Source organism: Talpa europaea (assembly GCF_964194135.1).
Source record: "Talpa europaea genome assembly, chromosome: 15".
NCBI classification, from domain to species: domain Eukaryota; kingdom Metazoa; phylum Chordata; class Mammalia; order Eulipotyphla; family Talpidae; genus Talpa; species Talpa europaea.
In genome coordinates this window covers 4,583,990-4,604,763 of record NC_140083.1, presented here as the reverse complement: position 1 = coordinate 4,604,763, position 20,774 = coordinate 4,583,990, and the positions used below count along the sequence as shown (strand labels likewise).

The window sequence follows — 20,774 nt, the reverse complement described above, 5'->3', positions numbered from 1 at the left end:
GCAGGATAGCCACCCAGAGCCCCACCTCTGGGCCCAGGGTCCTGGCTACCCCTCTTGAACAGTGAGGAGGAGGAGGGCGTGACCTCACGGGTGAGCCCACTACCCACCAGCGCGAGCACCCACCACGGCACAGGTTCCGCTGTGGGCAGGGCTAGCCCCCGGCCCCACTGAAGGGCGTCTGTGAGTGCCTTGCCTGGCCGTCTCCTGGGGATAACCCCTTTTCAAAACCTCGCCAACTAGTGAGTGTCATCACTCCTTCATAGACAAGGAAGCTGGGGCCCAGGGACTTTGAGAACTTGCCCTGAGTCACACAGCCAGAGTGGCAGAGCTCCTTTTCCCGCAGCAGGGCCTGCAGGGTACAGGGCAGAAAAATTGTAGGTTGAGGCCACAGCTCTGCTAGGGGGAGGCCTCTTAGTCTCCCAAAAACCACTGCTCCATCCACTCATTTACCTACACATCCGTTCATCTCCATCCCCACATCCATCCACCCTCCCATACATCGCAGAGACAGATAGAGAGCCGAGAAGGGGGCTGGTGCAGCCTGAGCTCCCTGCACACTCACCCCTGGATCCCCCCCTCCCTGTGTCTTCCAGGCGCTGATGTCCCTCTTCGTCCTGGCCTCCAAGGATGGCTGGGTCAACATCATGTACAACGGGCTGGACGCTGTTGCTGTGGACCAGCAGGTGGGCGTGGCTGGTGTCTCTGGGCCCGTGGCCCACCTGTCAGCCACAGCCCACCCCTCGCCATCCTGGCCGGAATCATCCTGCTTCGGCGGGTCCCTGTGCTCCATGGGGAGCAACCCGTGCTAACTCCGCCGGGGTGGGCAGAGCCTTGTGGGTGGAGCACGAGGCATAGGAGAGGCGATGCTGGGCCAGTTGCAGTGGGACTGGGGTTGCGGGGGAGAGGCAGGTGGGCGGGGAGGTGGGGACTGGCAGTGCAGAGAGCAGGAGGGCGGGAGGCAGCAAGCAGGCCGCACAGCTGGAGACCCCGTGTGCCTTGGGGAAGGGCTGGACTTTATCTGCAGCAGCGGGAGCCAGAGAAGGTGTGCTAGCAAGGTAGTGAGCCAGCAGGCTTGCTTGGGGGAGCCTCCTGGGGGCTGCAGGCTGGGGGTGGATTTGGGGCGGGGTGGGTAGAGAAGGGGTCAGGCAGGGGACCTGAGCCCTCGCTCCCAAGATCTCCTGAGACCAGGGGTCCCCGCTGGGGCTAGGCAGAGACTTTAGGCAAGACACGTGACTGCCCAGGGTAGGCTGAGTCCAGTCTAAGGGGTCACTGGAAGAGGGAGCAGGGAGATGGCCTGCGTCAGGGCAGCACCCACTCAGTGAAAGACATGACTGTGGGTCACGCCCAGGCTTGTAAGTGACCTTGGCTCTTGGCCTCACAGGCCTCCCCCTGTAAGACTCTGGAGCCGTAGGTGGGAAAAGTGGGATTTGGAGTAATGAGAACCTTGGAGGCATTTTCCTTGTCTATGTACCCCTCTTTTTCGCCTCCCTAAAACTCAAAACACACGGATTCCACCAGGGCTGTGTGCTCTGCTGGCTTCCCTGTTTTCTGACTGGATGAAGGGGCGGATGGCCGGAGGGGTGGATGCATGAATGAGTAGACAGGTGGGTGGATGGGTGGGCGGGAGGGGAGAGGAAGAGGCAGGTAGATATGTGTCCGGGAGGCAACAGCTGGAGCAGGGAAGGGGATGAGCTCCACTGAGCCCCTTCCTGTGCCCGGGCAGGGTGGGTGCTGCCTCTTTCAAATCTTGCAGCCGCCGAGGAGGCAGGCTCTGTCAGAAGCCCCTTGCACTGGGGTTCAGCGAGTTGGGGTACCCTGGGTACCTGCTCAGCCTGCCTCAGCTGCGTCTGGCTCCCTGCAGCCAGTGCCCAACCACAACCCCTGGATGCTGCTGTACTTCATCTCGTTCCTGCTCATCGTCAGCTTCTTCGTGCTCAACATGTTCGTGGGCGTGGTGGTGGAGAACTTCCACAAGTGCCGGCAGCACCAGGAGGCTGAGGAGGCGCGGCGGCGTGAGGAGAAGCGGCTGCGGCGCCTGGAGAAGAAGCGCCGGAGTGAGTGCTGTGCCTGGCCAGGCCTCTTCTGCCTGTGGCCAGGGGCTCTTGGCACTGGGGCTGGGGCCAGGGTCTGGGCCTCTGGGATTTCGGAGCTGAGGGGAATGTAGGAGACAAACCCTGTGCCCTTCCCTGCCCCTGGCATCTCTGCAGGTGGCCCCAGTCCCTTGGGGGTCTGCTCAGCATTGCGTGGTGACACTACCAACAACCTGAAAGGGGCCTGGGAGCCCAGCACAGGCGGAGGGCACAGGCAGACCCCTCTCCTGCCTCAGCACTCCTGGAGCCCCTGGCATGGGCACATGTGGGGTAGATGGGGGAATCGGTGTCCTGGTGTCACTGCCACCCTCCTCATGACTTCCTGTCCCTCTGGAGCCCTGGCTGGGCAGAGGAGACCTAACTGACCCCCGGGGCCTGGGGTGGACTGACATCTCTCCCCCTCCCCTCTGGCAATCTCTCTGATGTGCTCTGTCTGGCTGCCCCCACCCCCAACCTTCTGTGCCTGTCCCCCTCCCTGCAGAGGCCCAGCGGCTACCCTACTATGCCACCTACTGTCCCACCCGGCTGCTTATCCACTCCATGTGCACCAGCCACTACCTGGACATCTTCATCACCTTCATCATCTGCCTCAATGTGGTCACCATGTCCCTGGAGCACTACAATCAGCCCACGGTGAGCCCTGGCCCAGGGTCACACAGGGAGCGGGGTCCCAGCAGGGTCCCAGCAAGTCCCCAGCCCAGGGACAGTGTGGGGTGGGATCTGAGCAGCCCCCCACATGGGATCCTATACCAGGAGCTCACAGCCTGGTGGGATGGATGAGTCAAAGGGAAAGGTCATGTATTGCTGGCAAGCAGGGAGATGACATTTGGCACAGGGTAATGTGGCTGTGGTGTGTCAGTGTGACTCTTTACAAGGCAGCCTGCAGATGTTAATTCTCTAATCCTCACAGTGGGCCTAAGATGCGGTGAGGGCTTTATAGATGAAGAAGCTGAGGCTTGGTGAGGTGAAGTATGCCCCCAAATTCCTCAACCAGGACACAGTGGAGCCAGAACTAGGATTGGCATAGAAATAGGATTGGCATTCAAGGCTGTTCACGTGGCCTCTGCTACCACCTGGGTATAAGGAGGGGCATTTCAGGTGGCAGGACCATTGGGGACAAACACTGGGGTGGAGAAGGTAACCTGTTCACAGCTAGTTGCAGGTGTGTATGAGGGGTGTATAGAGCCAAGTATGTTCTAAAAAACTATTGGAATACATGAAAAAGAAGGGAGCAGAGCCTCTCGGTAAAGCACTGGCATCTTCTTTTCAGTACTAGGAGAGGAATATTATGAATGCAGGATAAAGGAAACAAGCATTGGCAGAATGAAGTAGTAATTGTAGAACTTCCTAATTAATGTGAAGAAATGGAATAATATTGTAATAGCTCATATTTACCAAGTATTTATTCTGTGCCTGGTGCTGGACTATCAGTTCATTTAATTCTCACAGCAACTTTCTGAGGTGAGTACTATTCTCATCCCCAATTTTAAAGATTGGGAAATAAGTCCCAGAGAGGTCAAATGACTTGCCCTAGATCACATAGTAAGATGTAAGTGCCAAGCCAGGATGCAAATTTAGGTAGCCTGGCTTATAATTCCTACTCTTAACCATTACGCCACATTGCCTTCAGAGAGGAACACCTGTAACAAATCAAAAATAAAGAAGGGGGAACAGCAATGTGAAAATGTAAAATAGATAGTATATATTATGTAAGATAGAAGGAATAAAAAGCAGTTACATAAGTCTTTGCACTAAATGTGAATGGACAAAATTCTGCCCTTAAAAGGCAGAGACTTTCTGACTGGAGGAAGGCAGAGGAGAGCGGCTCATGGGGCTGTGATTCTCTTTGTCCCCCCACCCCCCACCCAGTCCCTGGAGACAGCCCTCAAATACTGCAACTACATGTTCACCACTGTCTTTGTGCTGGAAGCTGTACTGAAATTGGTTGCATTTGGTCTGAGGCGCTTCTTCAAGGACCGGTGAGTAGCTGGGCTAGGTCAGATTAGCACAGGGCGGGCTTTAGGATGGGGCAGTTGGAGGAGGGGAACCAGTAAGTGTCTGGGGATTGATGGCTCAGTGCCCCCTGGGTGCTGCCTATAATCCTGAACAGGAAGTGGTTGTGGTCCCACCTGCTGGGTGCCAGGCATTCTATCAGATATCCTCAACTTATTTCCCATGGGTCCTCCAAACCCCACAGTCAGAGCAGAGTGCACTCAATGCCAGTCCTTAACAAATAAAGCTTAGAGAGTTTGATGACCTGGCCCAGGGTCACACAGAGGGAGCAGCTGGCTCAAACTTCAGAGTAGAGGTCAGAGCCCATTCCTCCTCTCCTGCAGGAGAGCAGAGATGATTTAATCTGGTTAGCCTCTTGCTTGCGAATTGGGAGGCTGTGGGGGCAGAGGGAGCCAGACCCAATGGAGTTAGGAGGGACTAGTAGGGAGAATGGTCACATCCCCAGGCCACACAGGAGAGTAGAGAGCAGCGAAGCTTCTAAACTAGCATGCCGCCTGCACTTTTCACTTTTTCCCTCCTCTGCTTGCCGAGCAGGTGGAATCAGCTGGACCTGGCCATTGTGCTGCTGTCGGTCATGGGCATCACACTGGAGGAGATCGAGATCAACGCAGCACTGCCTATCAACCCCACCATCATCCGTATCATGCGGGTTCTGCGCATCGCCCGGGGTGAGGGGCGGGGATGCACGGGGACCCACAGGGGCAGGATGGGAATCTGGACAATCGCCAGGGAAGTGCATTCGGGGGTGTGGGAGGAAGGGATACATGTGGGAGAGGCAGAGTATGTGAGCGCCATGGCTTCCTGATGAATAGGGACAATAGGAGCCAGGAGGAGCACACCCCCAAAATAAACACACATTTGTCCCTCATCTGCAGGCAGCGCCCCAGCAGGCTGTAGTCCACCTCCTCATAACTCTGTGACCCATGTGGTCCAGTGCAGCCAGGGAGACACCGAAAGGAACCCTGCTTCCTCAAGGGTATTACTCTAGTTCTGGCTGGGACACACCATCCTTACCCCTTGAAATACCCTTTGTCCTTCTAGAAGCCTCTCTCTCGCCCCAAGTCTGTCCCTTCACTTTCAAACACCTCTGTGTTTGTCCATCAGCCTCCTACTCTGGCCTTCCCATTGCCTCCAGACTCCCAGCTGGGCATGCGTGTGGGGAAGTGTAGTGCTAGCACCGGAGGCTGCTTTAGCTGGAGGGGACGGCGTTCACTTAGGGGTCATTTTTGTCTCCTGGTGGTGAATCACGTACTCACGCACATACTGTCTTCCTCCCTTCCCGTGGAGCGTGCCCACCTCTTGGACTCTTGCACTGACAGCCACACCTTGTTCACGTGTTTTTGTGCTCACCCCCACTCACAGAGCTGTCCCATAGCTTGCATGTTCTCCTTCGCATTCACACGTGCACACACAGGCACACACACACGTGCCCGCTGGCAGGGGCTGAGCGGTGGCCTGGGTCTCGCCCACAGTGCTGAAGCTGTTGAAGATGGCCACAGGCATGCGTGCCCTGCTGGACACCGTGGTACAAGCGCTGCCCCAGGTGAGAGCTGGATGGAGCCTCGCTGTTGTGGGGGTCATGCTGGGCCCTGGTGACACAGACCCAACCTCCTTTACCTCCTCCCAAGCCAGCCCAGAACTGGGGCAGAGTCCTGTGCAGATGTGAAGTTTGATCCAGAGTAGAAAGAGGGAGAGGGGCCTCTCTGCCCCTTCTTTTCTGACTTGGACAAGTGGATGCCACACCTACTCTGTTTCCAGCCCTGGCAGGCACTGAGAGCCTGCATTCTGCCCACTGGAGTCCCCAGCCTGGGGCGGGGGGGGACATGGATGCCTCAGGAAAACATGGTTGGGGGTGCCCACAGGTGCTGGGGAGAGAAGGGTCCTGGGAAAACCAGGAAGGGTTTTATGGAAAGGGGGCTTTGAGCTTCACCTTGAAGTATGGCTTGGCACAAGGTGGTGATGTGGGTGGAGAGGTTCAGATGTGACATTCTGGGTGGGGCAGTGTGGGACCCTGACCTGGTGGGAACCCCTGGGGTGTTAGGAAGGCCCTGCTCCATCCCGTTCTGTCCCCATGGTCAGTAGGAGGGGAGGTAGGACCAGGATCATTTTATCCTCCTGGGAATTCTGTAGTCCACATCCTTCCCTCCCTGCTGTCCTGACGACTTAAGGCTCCCTCCTCCCTTCCTTCAGGGAGACCTCTGCTCCGAGGTGAGCCTCTTGCACATTTATTTATTCATTGTGACTCTAGTCCTAAGGAAATGTAATCAATCTTAAAAGATGCAGATACTGCATGCCACAAACGAGGATAAAAGATCACCAGCCTGGGGAAGGTGAGGAAAGCTAATGCTCTCAGGGACCTGGGCTAAGGATGTTAGTTGGTGTGAGCTTCCCAGCAGCCTAGTTACAAAGGGAAATCGATATGGCTCCCATCAGGTCTGGAGCAAAGCAGAGTGTCCATTCAAAGAGATGTGATTCTTCCTGCCATTATATCCCCTCAGAGGCATTTGTCACGTGAAAACGGGGTGCCCTCTGGGCTGGGCTGGTGGGGTGTGCAGACAGAAAGTGGGTTGGAGCCCAGGCTCAAGCCACCCTGCCAGAGGGCATGGCCTGGTTGTCTGTGAGACCTTGCACTTGTGATTCAACTGCTCATGCCTCAGCTTCCTTGCCTGTGAAATGGGGGGTGAAAATAGTACTTGTGAGGTTTAAAATAGTTTTAAATAGTTCAAGCTTGCAAAGCACTGAATGGGATCTGGGTCTCAGGAAGTGCCTGTATAAGAGTCTGCTAGGGTGGGATGGGGTGTGTTCCCCACAGTCTGACCCCTGGGCATCCTTGGGGTATTTGAGATGGCACAGGGTACATGGAGATGCCCAGGGGCCTCAAACAGGAAATACCTGATAGTAATTACAGTGACGTCAATGCTTAAGGGCATCTCATGCCAAATACCATGTGGCATGGGGGGGTTACCCTGAAAATCTGTTAGCTTGTGCCCATTCTGTTGCGTGGATATTGGCCATTTCCTCAGGAGTGTATGAAGTGTTAGGAAATGAAATTTCAGCCTCCTCCCTCCAGACACTCCCCATACAGAGGGAGGAAGCTTCAGGGAAGGCGTCTCAGAGGAGGTGAAATGGACTTTGAAGAGGCGGGAGGAGGTGAAAACAGAGGGTCTTGTCTGCAGAGGGAACAGAATATGCAAACTGGAGTCTGCTTTCCATGTGGTGGGAGTTGGGTTGTAAGATCAGCGGGAGGGGTCCCCAGGTTCCAGCTGGCAGTGCCCGGGGCTTGGCTCAGTGGCAGTGGACACATGGGAACTTCTGGACAATGGAGATTGCAAGCAGGGCTGCCTTTCAGAAGGCTGCCCTGGTGACTGGGAGGGGAATGGATTGGAGGGAGAGGCTGGAGGCAGGGGCCAGGGAGGCTTGCTGTGCGGGCCGACCCTGGAGGATGCCGAGGTGTAGGGAGGGGACTGACAGAGAAGGTAAAGTCCACACTGGTGAAGAGAGGCCGCCAGCCGGACCGCAGTGGGGAGGCTGTGCTGGGGCCGAGGCCCCTGTCCTTGCGGGCTGTTTGGCCCTCACCCCTTGCTCGGGCAGTGCTGGGCAAACGCTTGTTTCATCAGTGAGCAGAGCATCGTTTAGTCAGACTCTAGTGATGTGACCGTAGCACGGTTCAGAAGGGAACCCCGCCTCTGGAGCCGAGAAGCACGAGGAGCCTGTCATGAAGGTGGCTTATTTTCCAGCAGTTAACGGGGACGTCTTCCCTGCCGTTCATGAGGCCTCCGGGAGGGACTGCGTTTCCGGGCACGAGGTGCTTGCGTCTTGCCCACAGCGCAGAGGCAGCCTCCAGTGCATGGGTGTGCTTGAGATGGGTTTGGAATCTGGGACGCTTTCCTCCCACAGGAGCTATGGGATGGGGGTGGCTGAGCTTGCAGGAGGCTTGGGGCCTGCAGGCCTACATAATCCCTGCACTCACTCCTCACGCGCCAGGCCCCATGCTGGCCTGACAGGGCAGATTTTACTTTATCCGGCCACGTCCCTATTCTCATGGATCCTCCCCAGACCAGCAAGTGACAGGGACAGGGACAGTGTGATACACTTACTGTTAAGCTGCATCCCCAGCTGCCTGGAGGAATCCAGACAGGCTTCATGGAGGAGGTGGCATTTTTGCTTCTGTCCGTCTCCATTCTTCCGTGGGACCTTGCTAAGTACAAAGAGGTGTATGGAATAGGGATTGAGTACGTGGGTCCTGGGACCAGCTAGCTTGGTTTGAGTCCCAGTCCTACCCCTTGTTAGCTATGTGGCCCTGAGCAAGTTACTACATTCTGTCTGTCTCTGTCTGTATGAAGGATGGGAGTAAAAGTCCACAGAGCTTTGTGTGGAGTAAGTGAGCTAAAGAACCTAAAGTGTTTGAAGCCTCATGGCTCATAGAAAAGACTCCGCACACCTGTTATTACTACCTTGTGTCCTGTGCGGGCTGTGGCCATTGGGGCCTGGCAGATGGGGCACAGAGCCCGCTGCCCTGACCCTCAGGCTGCCCTTGGCCTGGAGCCTGCTGGCCCCCACCCTCACCCTCCCCAGGCCTCAGCCCTGCCCCCCAGCCCTGGCCCAGCCCCACTGCTCTCCCCACAGGTGGGCAACCTGGGCCTCCTCTTCATGTTGCTATTCTTCATCTACGCGGCCCTGGGCGTGGAGCTCTTTGGAAAGCTGGGTAAGTGACTCCCCACACAGCCTGGAGCTGCGGGTGGGTGAGGGGAACAGAAATAGAGGACACCCCCTCCCCCAATACACACCCAGTTACATTGGAGCCTGTTGGGAGCTGCTCCCCAGCCCACGGCCCAAGGGGAGGTAGATGGGAGATCCCTGGCTGGCCACACCCTCCTCCTGGGGTGAGTAGGAGCTTTTGGGAGATGCTAACTTGGCTCCTCAGGACTGTGCGGTAGACTCCTAGCTTGCAGCCCCCCCAGCTGCCTGACCTCCTGGAGTCACTCCCTTTAGCCCCAACTGCTCGCTCCTGAGCTGAACCAGGACCGCCCTAGCCAAAAGAAATGAGGCCGAGGGCCGTACTGCCCACACCAAGCCAGCCTCGCCTCACCCCATCTTCCCTCAGGGGGGTGGGGGGGGCAAGCTCACCTGTCTGAGCCCAGCTTGAGTGCCACCTCCCTGAGCCTCAGTGCCTCCATCTGCGTACTGGGCACCGGCCACCCGCCCCGCTGGGGTTGCAGTGAGGATCCTGAGGTGAGGCTGGGCCCCCTGGAGCTGCAGGGGCCCTGCAGCCAGCCTCCTCTCCCCTGCAGTCTGCAATGATGAGAACCCGTGTGAGGGCATGAGTCGGCACGCCACCTTTGAGAACTTCGGCATGGCCTTCCTCACGCTCTTCCAGGTCTCGACCGGCGACAACTGGAACGGGATCATGAAGGTACTGGTGGCGGCCGGGTGCCAGAGATCAAGCTGGTTCCCAGAGTGGTGCCGGTGCTGACAGTGGGGTCCCAGGGCCCTTGTTGCACGCGGAGGGGGAGGCAGGGTGCGGAGATGCAAAGGGACCGTCCCAGGCCCCACAGCACAGGGAGGTGGAGACCGGGTCAGAGCAGATTCTCTATGGCCCCGGCATGCTGTGCTGGGGCCGGGCCCGGATCCCGGGGCACAGACTGCCCATGGCCTGAGGGGCTGCCCCTGCGTTGGCTGCACTGCCTGGGGTCCAGCGAGGGCCAGCTGGGCTGGGGGCAGCGCAGGGCTAGGGCCTGCCCCTCGAGACCCCCGGGCGCTCTGCTGCCCCGCACAGGACACGCTGCGGGACTGCACCCACGACGAGCGCAGCTGCCTGAGCAGCCTGCAGTTCGTGTCGCCGCTGTACTTCGTCAGCTTCGTTCTCACCGCCCAGTTCGTGCTCATCAACGTGGTGGTGGCCGTGCTCATGAAGCACCTGGACGACAGCAACAAGGAGGCCCAGGAGGACGCCGAGATGGACGCCGAGCTCGAGCTGGAGATGGCCCACGGCCTGGGCCCCGGCCCTCGGCCGCCCGCTGGCTCCCCGGGGGTGCCCGGCCTAGGGCCCGGGGGGGCGGGCGGCGGGGGTGACGCCGAGGGCCGCCTGTGCCGGCGCTGCTACTCTCCAGCCCAGGTGGGTGAGGGCCCACAGGGCACCAGGGTCCCAAGGGTGGGCGCCAGGCCGGAGGCCTCGGGCAGAGACCCCCGTGCTTTCGGACCCCTCCCTGCTCAGCTGCCTGGAAGGGGTGACCCTGGGACCAGGGCATCGTCCCAGGCCGCGGGCACAGAGACCCCGGAGGGCAGCTGAGCCCCGCCCGCCCCCACCCCCACTCCCGGGACCCAGCCGATAATCCCGCCTGTCCCCACCCCGTCCCCGTCCGCCTAGGAGAACCTGTGGCTGGACAGCGTCTCTTTAATCATCAAGGACTCCTTGGAGGGGGAGCTGACCATCATCGACAACCTGTCCGGCTCCATCTTCCACCACTACTCCTCGCCGGCCGGCTGCGACAAGTGTCAACACGACAAGCAAGAGGTGAGGACAGTGGGCGGGGGCCGCGCCAGGGAGGGGGCCAGCCAAGGCGCGAGCCGGCTCCAGACAGAGACCCAGAGACCTGCTGGGGCGGCGCCCGGGGGCACCCATCGGGGGATGCGTGGACAGGCTTCCGTGTTCACAGCCCACACAGACCGCCTGCCTCCAGCCCGGCCCAGCCTGGCACGCCTCTGCCCACCGCGCGGGGCCATCTCCCCCTGCCCAGGGCTGGGCTCGCGTCCATGCTCAGCACCTCTCTGGACTGCTCCGACCCCAGCATCTTTCTGGACAACTAGGCCCTGAACCTAGGAGCCCAGGGCCCAGGCCTGTGCCGCTCCTGCCCGAGTAATGAGGCCACGGCCCGTCCCTGCAGGTACAGCTGGCCGAGACGGAGGCCTTCTCCCTGAACTCGGACAGGTCCTCCTCCATCCTGCTGGGTGACGACCTGAGTCTCGAGGACCCCCCTGCCGGCCCGCTAGGCCCCAGAGACAGCAAGGTGAGTAGCCCTGGAGGGCTCCGGGCAAGCCTGGCCTCCGGCTGCCCAGCCGGAACACTGCTTCTTGCCTTGTGCCACTTGAGTGGCACCTGCTGTGTGCCCGGCCCTCACCTCCTGTTAGTCAGATAAGGACAGTGGGGCTCAGAGAGGGGGAGTGACTACCTGGAATCACATGGCTTCGTGCCCTGCCAGGGCTCCAGGCAAAGCTCCTGCCATCTGGGCTGTACCTTGTTGCTTTGGGTCTTTTTTTAAAAAGCTATTTAAATGGGGTTTGTCCCTGGCAGGCGAACCTCGCAGGGGACCAGGAGGCTGACGAGAGCGGGGAGGCGTCCCATCAGGTGCGAGCGCCTACTGTATGCCGGGCATTTGCATACACTCATGTGCCCCTGCTCCGGGCCGTGGGGATGATGTGGGCCCATTTCACATTCGGGGGCTGGGGGCTCGCCCACGCCGCACAACGGGAACGGCAGAGCAGGGGACTCAGTCCCCAGCCTGCGTCCCGAGGTGGTGAGGAGCACGGGGCCCAGGGTGCCGTGAGTCCTGCAGACTCAAGTGGGAGCCCCGCCTCCAGGCCTGCGAGCACCACTCAGGCTGCGTTTGCCCCCATTGGGATGTGAGGGGAGCCTGGCCCCAGGTAGGGACACAGTGGCCCTGCTCTTGGAGAGCCTCTGTCCTCGAGGTCCCCGGGGTGCAGGGGTTGGGCACCACTGCCCCCGACTCCCACTGCAGGGGTGGGTCTCCCCATCCCTCCCTGTCTACCCTGTTCTCTCTTTGACAGCTGACAGCTCCCGGCTTCCACCACCCCCTTACTCAGCCCCTTTCCGCAGCTCCCTGCCCCCTGTGCTGTTCTCCCAGACAGGATGTTGGGGTGTGTGGGTTTGGGTGGGCACATTCTGGTTTTATTCAAGTCAAAGAGGCCCCTCTGCCTGGGGATGCCAACGGATTCTGGGTGCCAGGCCTAGGAAGAAGGGGCTCCTTTCCTTCTTCATGGAGGTGAAAACCGAGGGTCAGCAAAGGGAGGGGACCCGCCCAAAGTCATGCTCCAGGAGGCCCTGCACAGCTCAGCCGTCCTCCGATGCCCTCACAGCCCGGACATGGTGCGCATGGGCTGCAGAATGCGGAAAACCCTGCATTGCCCTCAGGGGTGTCAGAGCCACGTGGGGAGTGAGTGGGAAATTGCCTGGGACATCAGAGAGGGCTTCCCGGAGGTGGGACCCTTTCACCTGGGTGCTGGAAGACGGTGATTGTTGGCCAGGTAGCAGAGGCGAGAAAGCCATTCTAGGGAGTGAGGGTGGCCCGGGAAAAGGGCCGTGGAGCCTGGCATGACGGCAGCTGTGGCAGACTGGACCTCTGTCCCCCCTCCACTGGCCTGCTCCTCTCACCTCTCTTTTCACGCAGGGGGAGCCAGACCCTCCGGAACCCGTGCATGTGGGGGATGTGGACGAATGCCTCTTCCCCTTGCCCAGCGTGGCCGCCTCCTCGGGGCCGGAGAACTTGCTGTGTGAGATGGAGACGATCGCCTTCAACCCTGTCCGGTCCTGGCTGAAACACGAGAGCAACCCAGGTGAGGGGCGGGAGCCCCAGCAGCTCCCGCAGCACTGTCTTGGGTGTCAGCTCGGAGAGAGCTGCCTGAGGTTTCTTTCCTTAGTATTTTGGCCCAGCCTGCTCTATTGAGTCCAGAAAGAACCAGATGGGTAAAGCTGGCAATAAGAGATGGGGATGAGATGACAATTACACTAGAACCTGGGCCGAGGGAGGCTTCATGCTGAGCTTCCTAGGAGCTTTGGTGAAAAGGGACACAGGCTGGCACATACACACCTCTTGTTATCAAGTAAAAGGAAAGCTGTCAGATGATTTTTGAGGTGTCTACTGCAAAGATCTTCACCAAAGGTGAGGATGCACAACAGAAAGCCTGGCATCTTCAATATCCCTTGTGTAAAGTGCCCTGATGCTTATCCTTCGGCCCTGCCCTTAGTGTCCTAAGCACTTTGGGCTTGCTTGTGTGTGGGCATGAGGGCAGAGGCCTGTCCACTCCTGCTCGCCTTCCCCCCCAGTCCTCTTGGTGAGTGAGTGTGGTGGGAATGTGGTTACGCATCACTGGCAGAAAGCTGAGCTCAGCAGAAGAGAGAGCCCCTGAGACCCTGAACCCACCTCAGATATTACTCTGGGAGGCCTTGCGTTGGTGCTGGGGGTGGGGTGACTTTTTCTTTAGGGAGAGCCCTCCCCAAAGCTGACCGCCCCTTGACTGGACATGATGGCTGAGGTCCTAAGACCCCAGACTTCCTGAATCAAAAAGGCACAGGGCCCAAAAGCCCATCTGACTGACTGAAACTCCACCCCTTTCAGGTAGCCATTTAGTTGCATTTTCCTTAAAAATCAAGATGGCGTAGGGTAGGACCCCCCCCCCCCCCCCGGACTCTCGAGCTGCCCACCCAGTGCAGCTCGCACTAGCACGCTCTTGCTCCTAACGGGGACTCCACGGCTCAGAGAGGAGGCCGGCCTTGGAGCGATGTCAGTCTGTCCGTCGGCCCCTCCCTGCGGCCCACCGGGGGCCACTCCCCAGTGCCCTCTCCTCCCTCCCAGCTGCACCCCAGAGCCCCTTCTCCCCGGACGCCTCCAGCCCACTCCTGCCTGTGCCTGCGGAGTTCTTCCACCCCGCCGTGTCTGCCAGCCAGAAGGGGCAGGAGAAGGGTGCCAGCACTGGGACCCTCCCCAAGATCGCCCTGCAGGGCTCCTGGGCGTCGCTGCGGTCGCCGAGCGTCAACTGCACCCTCCTCCGGCAGGTACGGCCCCTCGCTCTCAAGGTCTGCCCGCAGGGGACGTCTGAGTGGGGCCTTGAGGTCCAAGGTGGAGCATCTGGGGACAGCAGAGTATGGGGGTGGCCTAGCCAGGGCCCTGAGGAGGGCCAGTGGGCTGTAGTTTGAGGGGACGCAGACAGGGTACTGGACGACTCTGGGGTGATGAGGGGGCTGAGGAAGGCGCCTTGGGTGCTCTGGGTGGGTGTGAGTAGGGGCATGATTAGGAATGGGAGGGGAGGGGCAGGTGGGAACTCTCAGCCTGCAGAGCCACCTCTATGGAGTGGGCCAGGGTCACCCTTGGGCACCCAGAACACCCCACAGACGGGGAGCAGAGGTGCCGAGAGTTCAGGTCAGGAGGGCCGGGAAGGCAGTGATGGGTGAAGCACATGTGTACCTAGGAGTGGGGGTGCGGGGAGGGCGGGGCCGGGAAGTGTGCTCTCAGGGGTGGGGTGGACTTTATTCCCAGTGAGCCCTGGAGTCTTTGTGCGGGGTGGGGGGGTAGGATCTGACTTGGGCTTGAGGGGGACCATGCTGGCTCCCCCGGGACCAGGATGTGGCCGGGACAGGAGCCCCGTCAGAGGCCGCTGCAGGGGCCACCCTGAGAGGCCCTCAGAAGCCGGGACGGGTGGTGGTGGGGTGGCCTGGATGGGTGTGGGGGCGCCCGGCACAGGGCGGGAGCTGGGCATCCCGAGGACCAGGCAGCCGTGCACCTGCGGGTCCCGGGATGGGCAGGGCTGGGCACACCGGCGACCCCGGTCCCCTCGCGCTGCCCCACAGGACGCGCGCAGCGACTCCTCGCTGGAGGCCAGCCCCAGCAGCTCGGCCGGCAGCCTGCAGACCACGCTGGAGGACAGCCTGACCCTGAGCGACAGCCCCCGGCGCGCCCTGGGGCCGCCCGCGCCCGTCCTGGGCCCCCTGGCCGGCCCTTCGCCCACTGCCTGCCGCAGCCTTAGCCTGCGGGGCCGGGGCCTGTTCAGCCGGCGCGGGCGGCGCGCGCACCAGCGCAGCCACAGCAGCGGGGGCTCCACCAGCCCGGGCTGCACCCACCACGACTCCATGGACCCCTCGGATGAGGAGGGCGCGGGCGGCCGGGGCGGCGCGGGCGGCGGGGGCGCGGGCAGCGAGCACTCGGAGACCCTCAGCAGCCTCTCGCTCACCTCCCTCTTCGGCCCGCCGCCCCCGCCGCCCGGGCTCACGCCGCCCCGCAGGTTCAGCAGCACCAGCAGCTTGGCCGCCGGCCCCGGCCGCCCCCGCGCCCCCGCCGCCCGGCCCTGTGGCCTGGCCCGGAGCCCCTCCTGGGCCGCCGGCCGCAGCAAGGACCCGCCGGGCCGGGCAGAGTCGGCCGCTGGCCTGGGCCCGTCGCCAGGGAAGCTGCAGCCCGGAGACCCGGCCAGCAAGAGGAAGAGATGAGGGCCCCGGGCCCAGCCGACGCCCACCCGCCCCGTCTCACCTTCTTTACCTCAGGAGCCAGGGGCAGACAGCAATACTTGGCCCACGCCCGGGCAGCGGGGCCGGCCAGCGCCAGGCCGCAGAGGGGTCTGGGCCGGCGGGGGCGCACGCGGCCGTCCCGGGCCCTCCCGCGCACACATATACATACGCGTGTAGAGAGAGACAGACATATAGAGATATTTATTTTTTTTACCGAGAGCCTATGACTTCCAGAAAGTGCTAACGTTGGGGCGTGTGGGCCGGGGCCCAGCGGGGCTTGGGCTGATGTTTCGGTCCCGGGCCAGACCCAGCTGGGGCGGCCGGTGCTGCTGGGGCATCGGCCGTCCTGCTTCGGGTGTCTCCCGCGGTCGGTCGGTCGGTCGGTCGGTCGGGAGTGTCTTGGGGACTCCCCGGAGGCCCCGCAGCCGGCCGGGAGACAGGCCCGGGAGGAAGGTGAAATTCAGGGCGTGTTTCTTCCCCCTTTAAAGAAGCGCTGCTGAGGTCCTGCCCGCCCCTCCGCGTGTCGGGGTGTCTGTCTAGTTCCTGCCGTCTAGTTGTTGTAAACAGTCTTTTGTAGCTGCCCCAGAGCACCCACACTCTTAGTCCCCCGGTTAGGTGTCTTTCTTTAGAAAAATCGGGTGAGTAGTCGTATTTTCCTAGGGAGGGTGGGGGGTGCCCAAGGCTGGGCAGGGGAGCCCCATGGGAGTCCCTGCCCAGCAGGCCCTTTTGGGGGGGGGTGTCTGCAGCTTTGCCCCCAGAAGGCTGAGGGCAGGGACCAAGACAGCAGAAGAGAGGAAAGGGGGAGGGGCGGAGCTGCCGGGAGACGCTCGCGGGGTGGGGGCCTGGCCTCGGCTGGCCTGGCTGCCCTGCGGGCACAGCTGGGCACTTTCATCAGCCCGGAGCTCGGACCATTCTAGAAGGTTGTACGCCCGGCCCTCCCTCCAGCAGCTCTACCCCCTCCCGTGGGGCTCAGGGTCAAGTGGATCTGACAGGATTCTGACGCATGGGGGCCCTGCCTGGGGCTGGGACCAGCTCCGCACACCCACCCCCAGCTGCTTGCTCTGGGCCCCTCACTCCCCCCCCCTTTCTCCAAAGCGGCAGATCAGGTGTCATTACGGCAGTGCTTCCCACACAGCACCGCAGACGGGTATTTTTTATTGGAATAGTTAAGCGTTTATTTCAGTATTTACTAGGGGAAAACCCCAGCATGTTGAACTGTGATTTCACAGACGTGTTGCTTGGGTCCGGGCTGCGTTTTCAAGAGAGTGGACGCGAGTCAGCGGAAGAGGCAGAGGGGACGGGCGTTGTGCAGACGCGGAGGGAGAGGGTGGGACTGTGCTCAGCCTCATGGCCTTGGCCTTGGGGGTCTCCTCAGATGGCTTTGGCCCCACTAGGGGGGCCTTGCCCTGGTTCCCAAGCCCTGACCTTAAAGAACTAGACTTCAGGTGGGCGGGGGGCGGCTGCTCGGGTGGGCCCTGCATGTCTTCCTGCCTCGGCCTCCAAAGGGACCCCAGGCCCGGGCTCTGCCACGAGGGAGGAGGAAGCCTTAGATGAGCTGCTCAGCCCGCAGACCCTCCCCCTCCTTGCTGCCAGGGGGAGAAGGGCAGGGAGGGAAGTGAGGCCCTGAGAGGTGAGGCCGCCCGCCGGATCCCTGGGGTCCTGGCGGTGTGGGCACCTGAGGGCCTGGGACGTAAAAACGCCACCTGGATGCAAAGGCAGTGGGTTCAGGGTGTCAGCCTGGCCGAGGCCCCGCTGGCACCGTGGAGCTGGGCCAGCATGGGGGGCACATCAGATTCTGCCCCTGACTGCCGGGCAGCCCTGTCCTCACTCAGAAGAGCAGAGGGTGGGGTCCTTGAGGGCCGCTGTCGGTGTGCCCTCCTCTGGGCAGCGGCCACCGGGGCGAAGGGTCAGCCGGGGAGCAGGTGGACCTAGGGTTCCCCTCCGCCCCGCCGCTCGGCCCACACAGCGTGTCTGCCTCACCCTCCTGCGGCGGAGGCCGGCAGCACTCGTGGTATCGCGTCAGCGTGTTCCCCGGGAGGGGGTGTGGGGCCTGGGCGAGGGCCGTGGACCTGGAGGGCTGCGTGGAGGTGGGGGGGGGGTGCGGGGGCCGGCACCGGTCAGAGCCTTGCGGAGCCCCAAGGAGTGTGCGCCCGCTCCACCCGCAGACCCGGGAGGTGGTTCTGGTGTCACGGGGCAGGGTCAGACCCGGCTTGTGGGACAGGAACCCGCCCCTTTGCCCTGAAGCGTGTGACCCTAGAATGAGCAGACGGGCCGCGGCGGCGAGGGGCGGCCGAGCTCAGGTGTGGAGGGGCGTCTGCAGGTGGGGAGAGGGCCTGGTTCCTGAGGCCCCCAGATGCCCCTCCCAGGCGCCCCCGGGGAGGACTCAGGCTCTGACTGGCCAGAAAGAGCCAAGCTGGGTAAGCACTGGGCCCTGCGCCTCCCTTTCCTGCGGCCTGTCTGTCACTAAAGCACAATCTCACCCTAACCGCGGGGCCGGGGAGTGTGCCACCGGGCCCCGAGATGTATGTCCTGCAGAGGAGACGCTGGCGGGCACCTCAGTCTGCACTGAGGGACCCAAGGCCGGGCAGGGTACCCTGTTAACCCTCTTCCTCTTCTCTGCCTGGGCTTTGCCCACACCAGGCCACCCCCTAACGGAGGAGGAAGCCTGCACAGTATCAGCCTGTCTGCCTGTCGACCCCCCAGCACCCCTGCCCCAGCCTTCTGTTTCCAGGGCCACCTCCAGCCCCCTTTTGCTGCGCCGTGTCCGGGCTTGGGGTCTTCGAAGCCCACGTTTAGCCCAGATACACATACTCTTTGTCTTTGTGCAATAATCCGTGTTCCTGGCAGAGCCGGGGCCGAGCTGGGGCTGTTGCCTCCAGGAAGCCCTCGGCCTGGCCCTGCTGCTGTGACTCGCACTCCCAGTCGCTGTACAGTTTCTATGGTGTGAATGAACTTCCCCCCCTAGTTGCTGATGCGCTGGTACCTGCTGGCCCAGACGGCCCAGGTGTAGAGAAACCAAGTGGCCATGGCCACCCTGTTGTTTTGAATAAAAACCCAGAAGCCTATTTCAGAATTTCCCTGTGTGTCTGTGGAGTTCTTTCCCTGGTGGGGTTGAGGTGCGGGATCTTCCGGGGCTGGGTGTGTGTGTGATTTCTCTCGTGCTCAGGCTGTGGGTCTGGGGTCTGGGCCTAGAGAAATGCCCCAGGGAAGGGGTCCAGGTGGGAGGCTGCAGGGCTAAGGCGGGTGGCGGGGGAGGCAGGGCCTGGCTCTCATGATCTGCGTGAGAGGGTCACACAGGAATAAAATTCTCCCCACTTGGCACTGTTTCCTGGAGACTGATGATGGATATTATCAGGAGTGTTTTGGCTGCAAATGACAAAAACCTAACTAAAAGAAAGCCAGAGAAAAGAGAGAGTAGAAAAGAGGAGAGAGAAAAGAGTGGAGGGAGGAAGAGGAGGGAAGGAGGGAATGGAAGGAAGTAGTGTGAAGTTCAGGGGTGGGTTGACTTCAGGCATAGCTGGATCAAGGCGCCATATAGATGGCACTAGAATAAACCTAGTGCTCCTAGTTCTTTCTACCTCTTGGCTCTACTTCTTTTTGCCTTTGCTTCCTTCCTCACCTCGTGACCATCAGCAGCCCAGCCTTCTGGCCTGTCCACCCCTCCCTAGATCAATGAGTGCTTCTCTGCCTACATTCTGGCCAAGTTCATGGACCCTCACGTGTTGGCTTGGGTACCTACCTTGGAGATGCCTGCTCTAGAGGCCAGGCCTGCGTGCTGGGTCTGCTCCAGGCTCTGGAATAGCCCCCAGCCAGGGCTGCCTAAGGAAAGGGCGGTCCAGAGAGGCTGCCTGATGGACTCGGGGTTGTGCAGGGAGGAGACGCGGGGATGCCGGTCACTGTGCGCACCCGGCTCCCTCCTTGGCGTGGCCTGGGGCAGAGGTCGGCTTTGTTTTTCTCTCCCTTACCTGTTAATAATGGGATTAAAAGTAAGTTGCTGCCAAGGAGAGAGGCTGACTTAAAAGGAAAAACCCAACCCAGGAACATTTTAAGAGAATGAAAAACTTCAGCCATCAGCACTTTTTATTTAGACCTGAATTCATGAATTTTAACCAAATAAACACTGGCATGTTAGGTATTAATATATGTGCGATTATGCAAACCACTATTATGGCTGTAATGAAAATGAGCTGCTGACTTGGGGGTGGCTTTCCAGGAGGGAGGCATCCTCCCATTTTCAGCGCGGTGACCTCGGATTGCCGTTGCCATGGGAACAGGGCCGCAGTGGGAATCTGTGGACCGGAGGCTGGGCCTGTGGGGAGGGGCGGACCTGTCCCCTGGGCACCGCCCAGTGTCTGAGAAGGGAGGACAAATCACCAGTGTGGGGGGGCCGGGGGCCGACCAGCGGCACTCAGCACCCCCAGGTCAGCCACACCCTCTCACTTGCCTTGACAACCCTGGGGCGGGGGGTGGGGGGGTGTCGTTCTTTCCATGTGAGTAAACGGTGGTCAATCGCGCACCTACTAGGCGCAAGGCCTGTGCCCAAGACGCAGCGGCGGCAGGTCCCAGGGCAGGCACGAGAGCTGGTGGGTTCAGAGCCTGCGAGTGGCCTGGAGGCGCCGGAGCAGACAGACCAGGCCACGCCAGGCCGGGCCATGGGAGAGGCTGGGGGCAGGAAAGTCCCCCACCGGGGAGGTCAGGGGAGGCCCCTGGGGGCAACCCTGGGGCCCAGGGTTGCCTGGAGAACAACGGAGGAGGGGTGACGAGGGGAAAGACATCGTCCCTTAGAGAAGAGTTGTCAGAGAAACACAGGCGCCCACTTCCGCTTCAGCTGCAGGGCCTTGAGTGAGCTTTCAGTGTCAGTCTGTCCCCCCAGCACCGGGGAGAAACGGACACGGAACCCTGATCTGTCGTTACCTGAAAGTCGAGTTCTTCTGGGCAGCGTCCGGCGAGCCTCTGGGAGCAGACGTGGGGGCCCACTGCCCCACCCTGCAGCCCGGCCCACTCTGAGCTGGGGCAGGAGGGCGTCTGGGGAAACACGGACCCCGCCTCTGCCGGACCCCAGGACAGGCAGGAGCCCGAGGCCTGGTGCTCAGGCCCCCAGCCCTGCCCTGCGCGACCCCTCCCCTCCGCCCCTTCCTCCTCGGCTCCTTGTTCCTCAGCCTGACCCCCCAGTGCTGGCGTCACTGTCTGAAGAAGCCTTCCTGCGGCTCCAGGCGGCCCCCATCCCCTGCCGGCTTATTCTGAACAGCCACATCCGTGTCACTAAGGTAAGATGTGCAGGACCCGAGCCTGGCCGCTCTAGCCACTTCCGCGTGCGCGCTCTGGGCGCCGGGCAGTCCCTCGTCTGCGCCACCGTCCCCAGAGCTTTCATCTGTCCCCTAAACCCTGCTCCCACCCCGAGCCCCGGGCCCCGGGCCCTTGAAAGCTCCGGAGGCTCC

At 61.3% G+C, this 20,774-nt stretch overlaps 2 protein-coding genes across 2 annotated transcripts in view; one reads left to right on the top strand and one right to left on the bottom strand.

The window, feature by feature from the left end:
* The window catches only part of CACNA1I (calcium voltage-gated channel subunit alpha1 I), a gene marked incomplete at both ends in the record, with an annotated part of 79,521 nt that extends 64,203 nt beyond the window's left edge, over positions 1 to 15,318 (top strand). Inside the window, 14 exons of the mRNA XM_084254894.1 lie at positions 594 to 683; positions 1,862 to 2,054; positions 2,572 to 2,723; positions 3,960 to 4,069; positions 4,638 to 4,771; positions 5,576 to 5,646; positions 8,730 to 8,808; positions 9,395 to 9,516; positions 9,880 to 10,218; positions 10,471 to 10,617; positions 10,988 to 11,110; positions 12,509 to 12,674; positions 13,694 to 13,893; positions 14,686 to 15,318. Coding sequence (XP_084111020.1) covers positions 594 to 683; positions 1,862 to 2,054; positions 2,572 to 2,723; positions 3,960 to 4,069; positions 4,638 to 4,771; positions 5,576 to 5,646; positions 8,730 to 8,808; positions 9,395 to 9,516; positions 9,880 to 10,218; positions 10,471 to 10,617; positions 10,988 to 11,110; positions 12,509 to 12,674; positions 13,694 to 13,893; positions 14,686 to 15,318 — 2,559 coding nt within the window. The remainder of the gene's footprint in view (positions 1 to 593; positions 684 to 1,861; positions 2,055 to 2,571; positions 2,724 to 3,959; positions 4,070 to 4,637; positions 4,772 to 5,575; positions 5,647 to 8,729; positions 8,809 to 9,394; positions 9,517 to 9,879; positions 10,219 to 10,470; positions 10,618 to 10,987; positions 11,111 to 12,508; positions 12,675 to 13,693; positions 13,894 to 14,685) is intronic.
* A 1,564-nt stretch (positions 15,319 to 16,882) lies between these two features.
* The window catches only part of ENTHD1 (ENTH domain containing 1), a gene marked incomplete at both ends in the record, with an annotated part of 104,660 nt that continues 100,768 nt past the window's right edge, over positions 16,883 to 20,774 (bottom strand). Inside the window, 3 exons of the mRNA XM_084254893.1 lie at positions 16,883 to 16,922; positions 17,012 to 17,039; positions 17,317 to 17,413. Coding sequence (XP_084111019.1) covers positions 16,883 to 16,922; positions 17,012 to 17,039; positions 17,317 to 17,413 — 165 coding nt within the window. The remainder of the gene's footprint in view (positions 16,923 to 17,011; positions 17,040 to 17,316; positions 17,414 to 20,774) is intronic.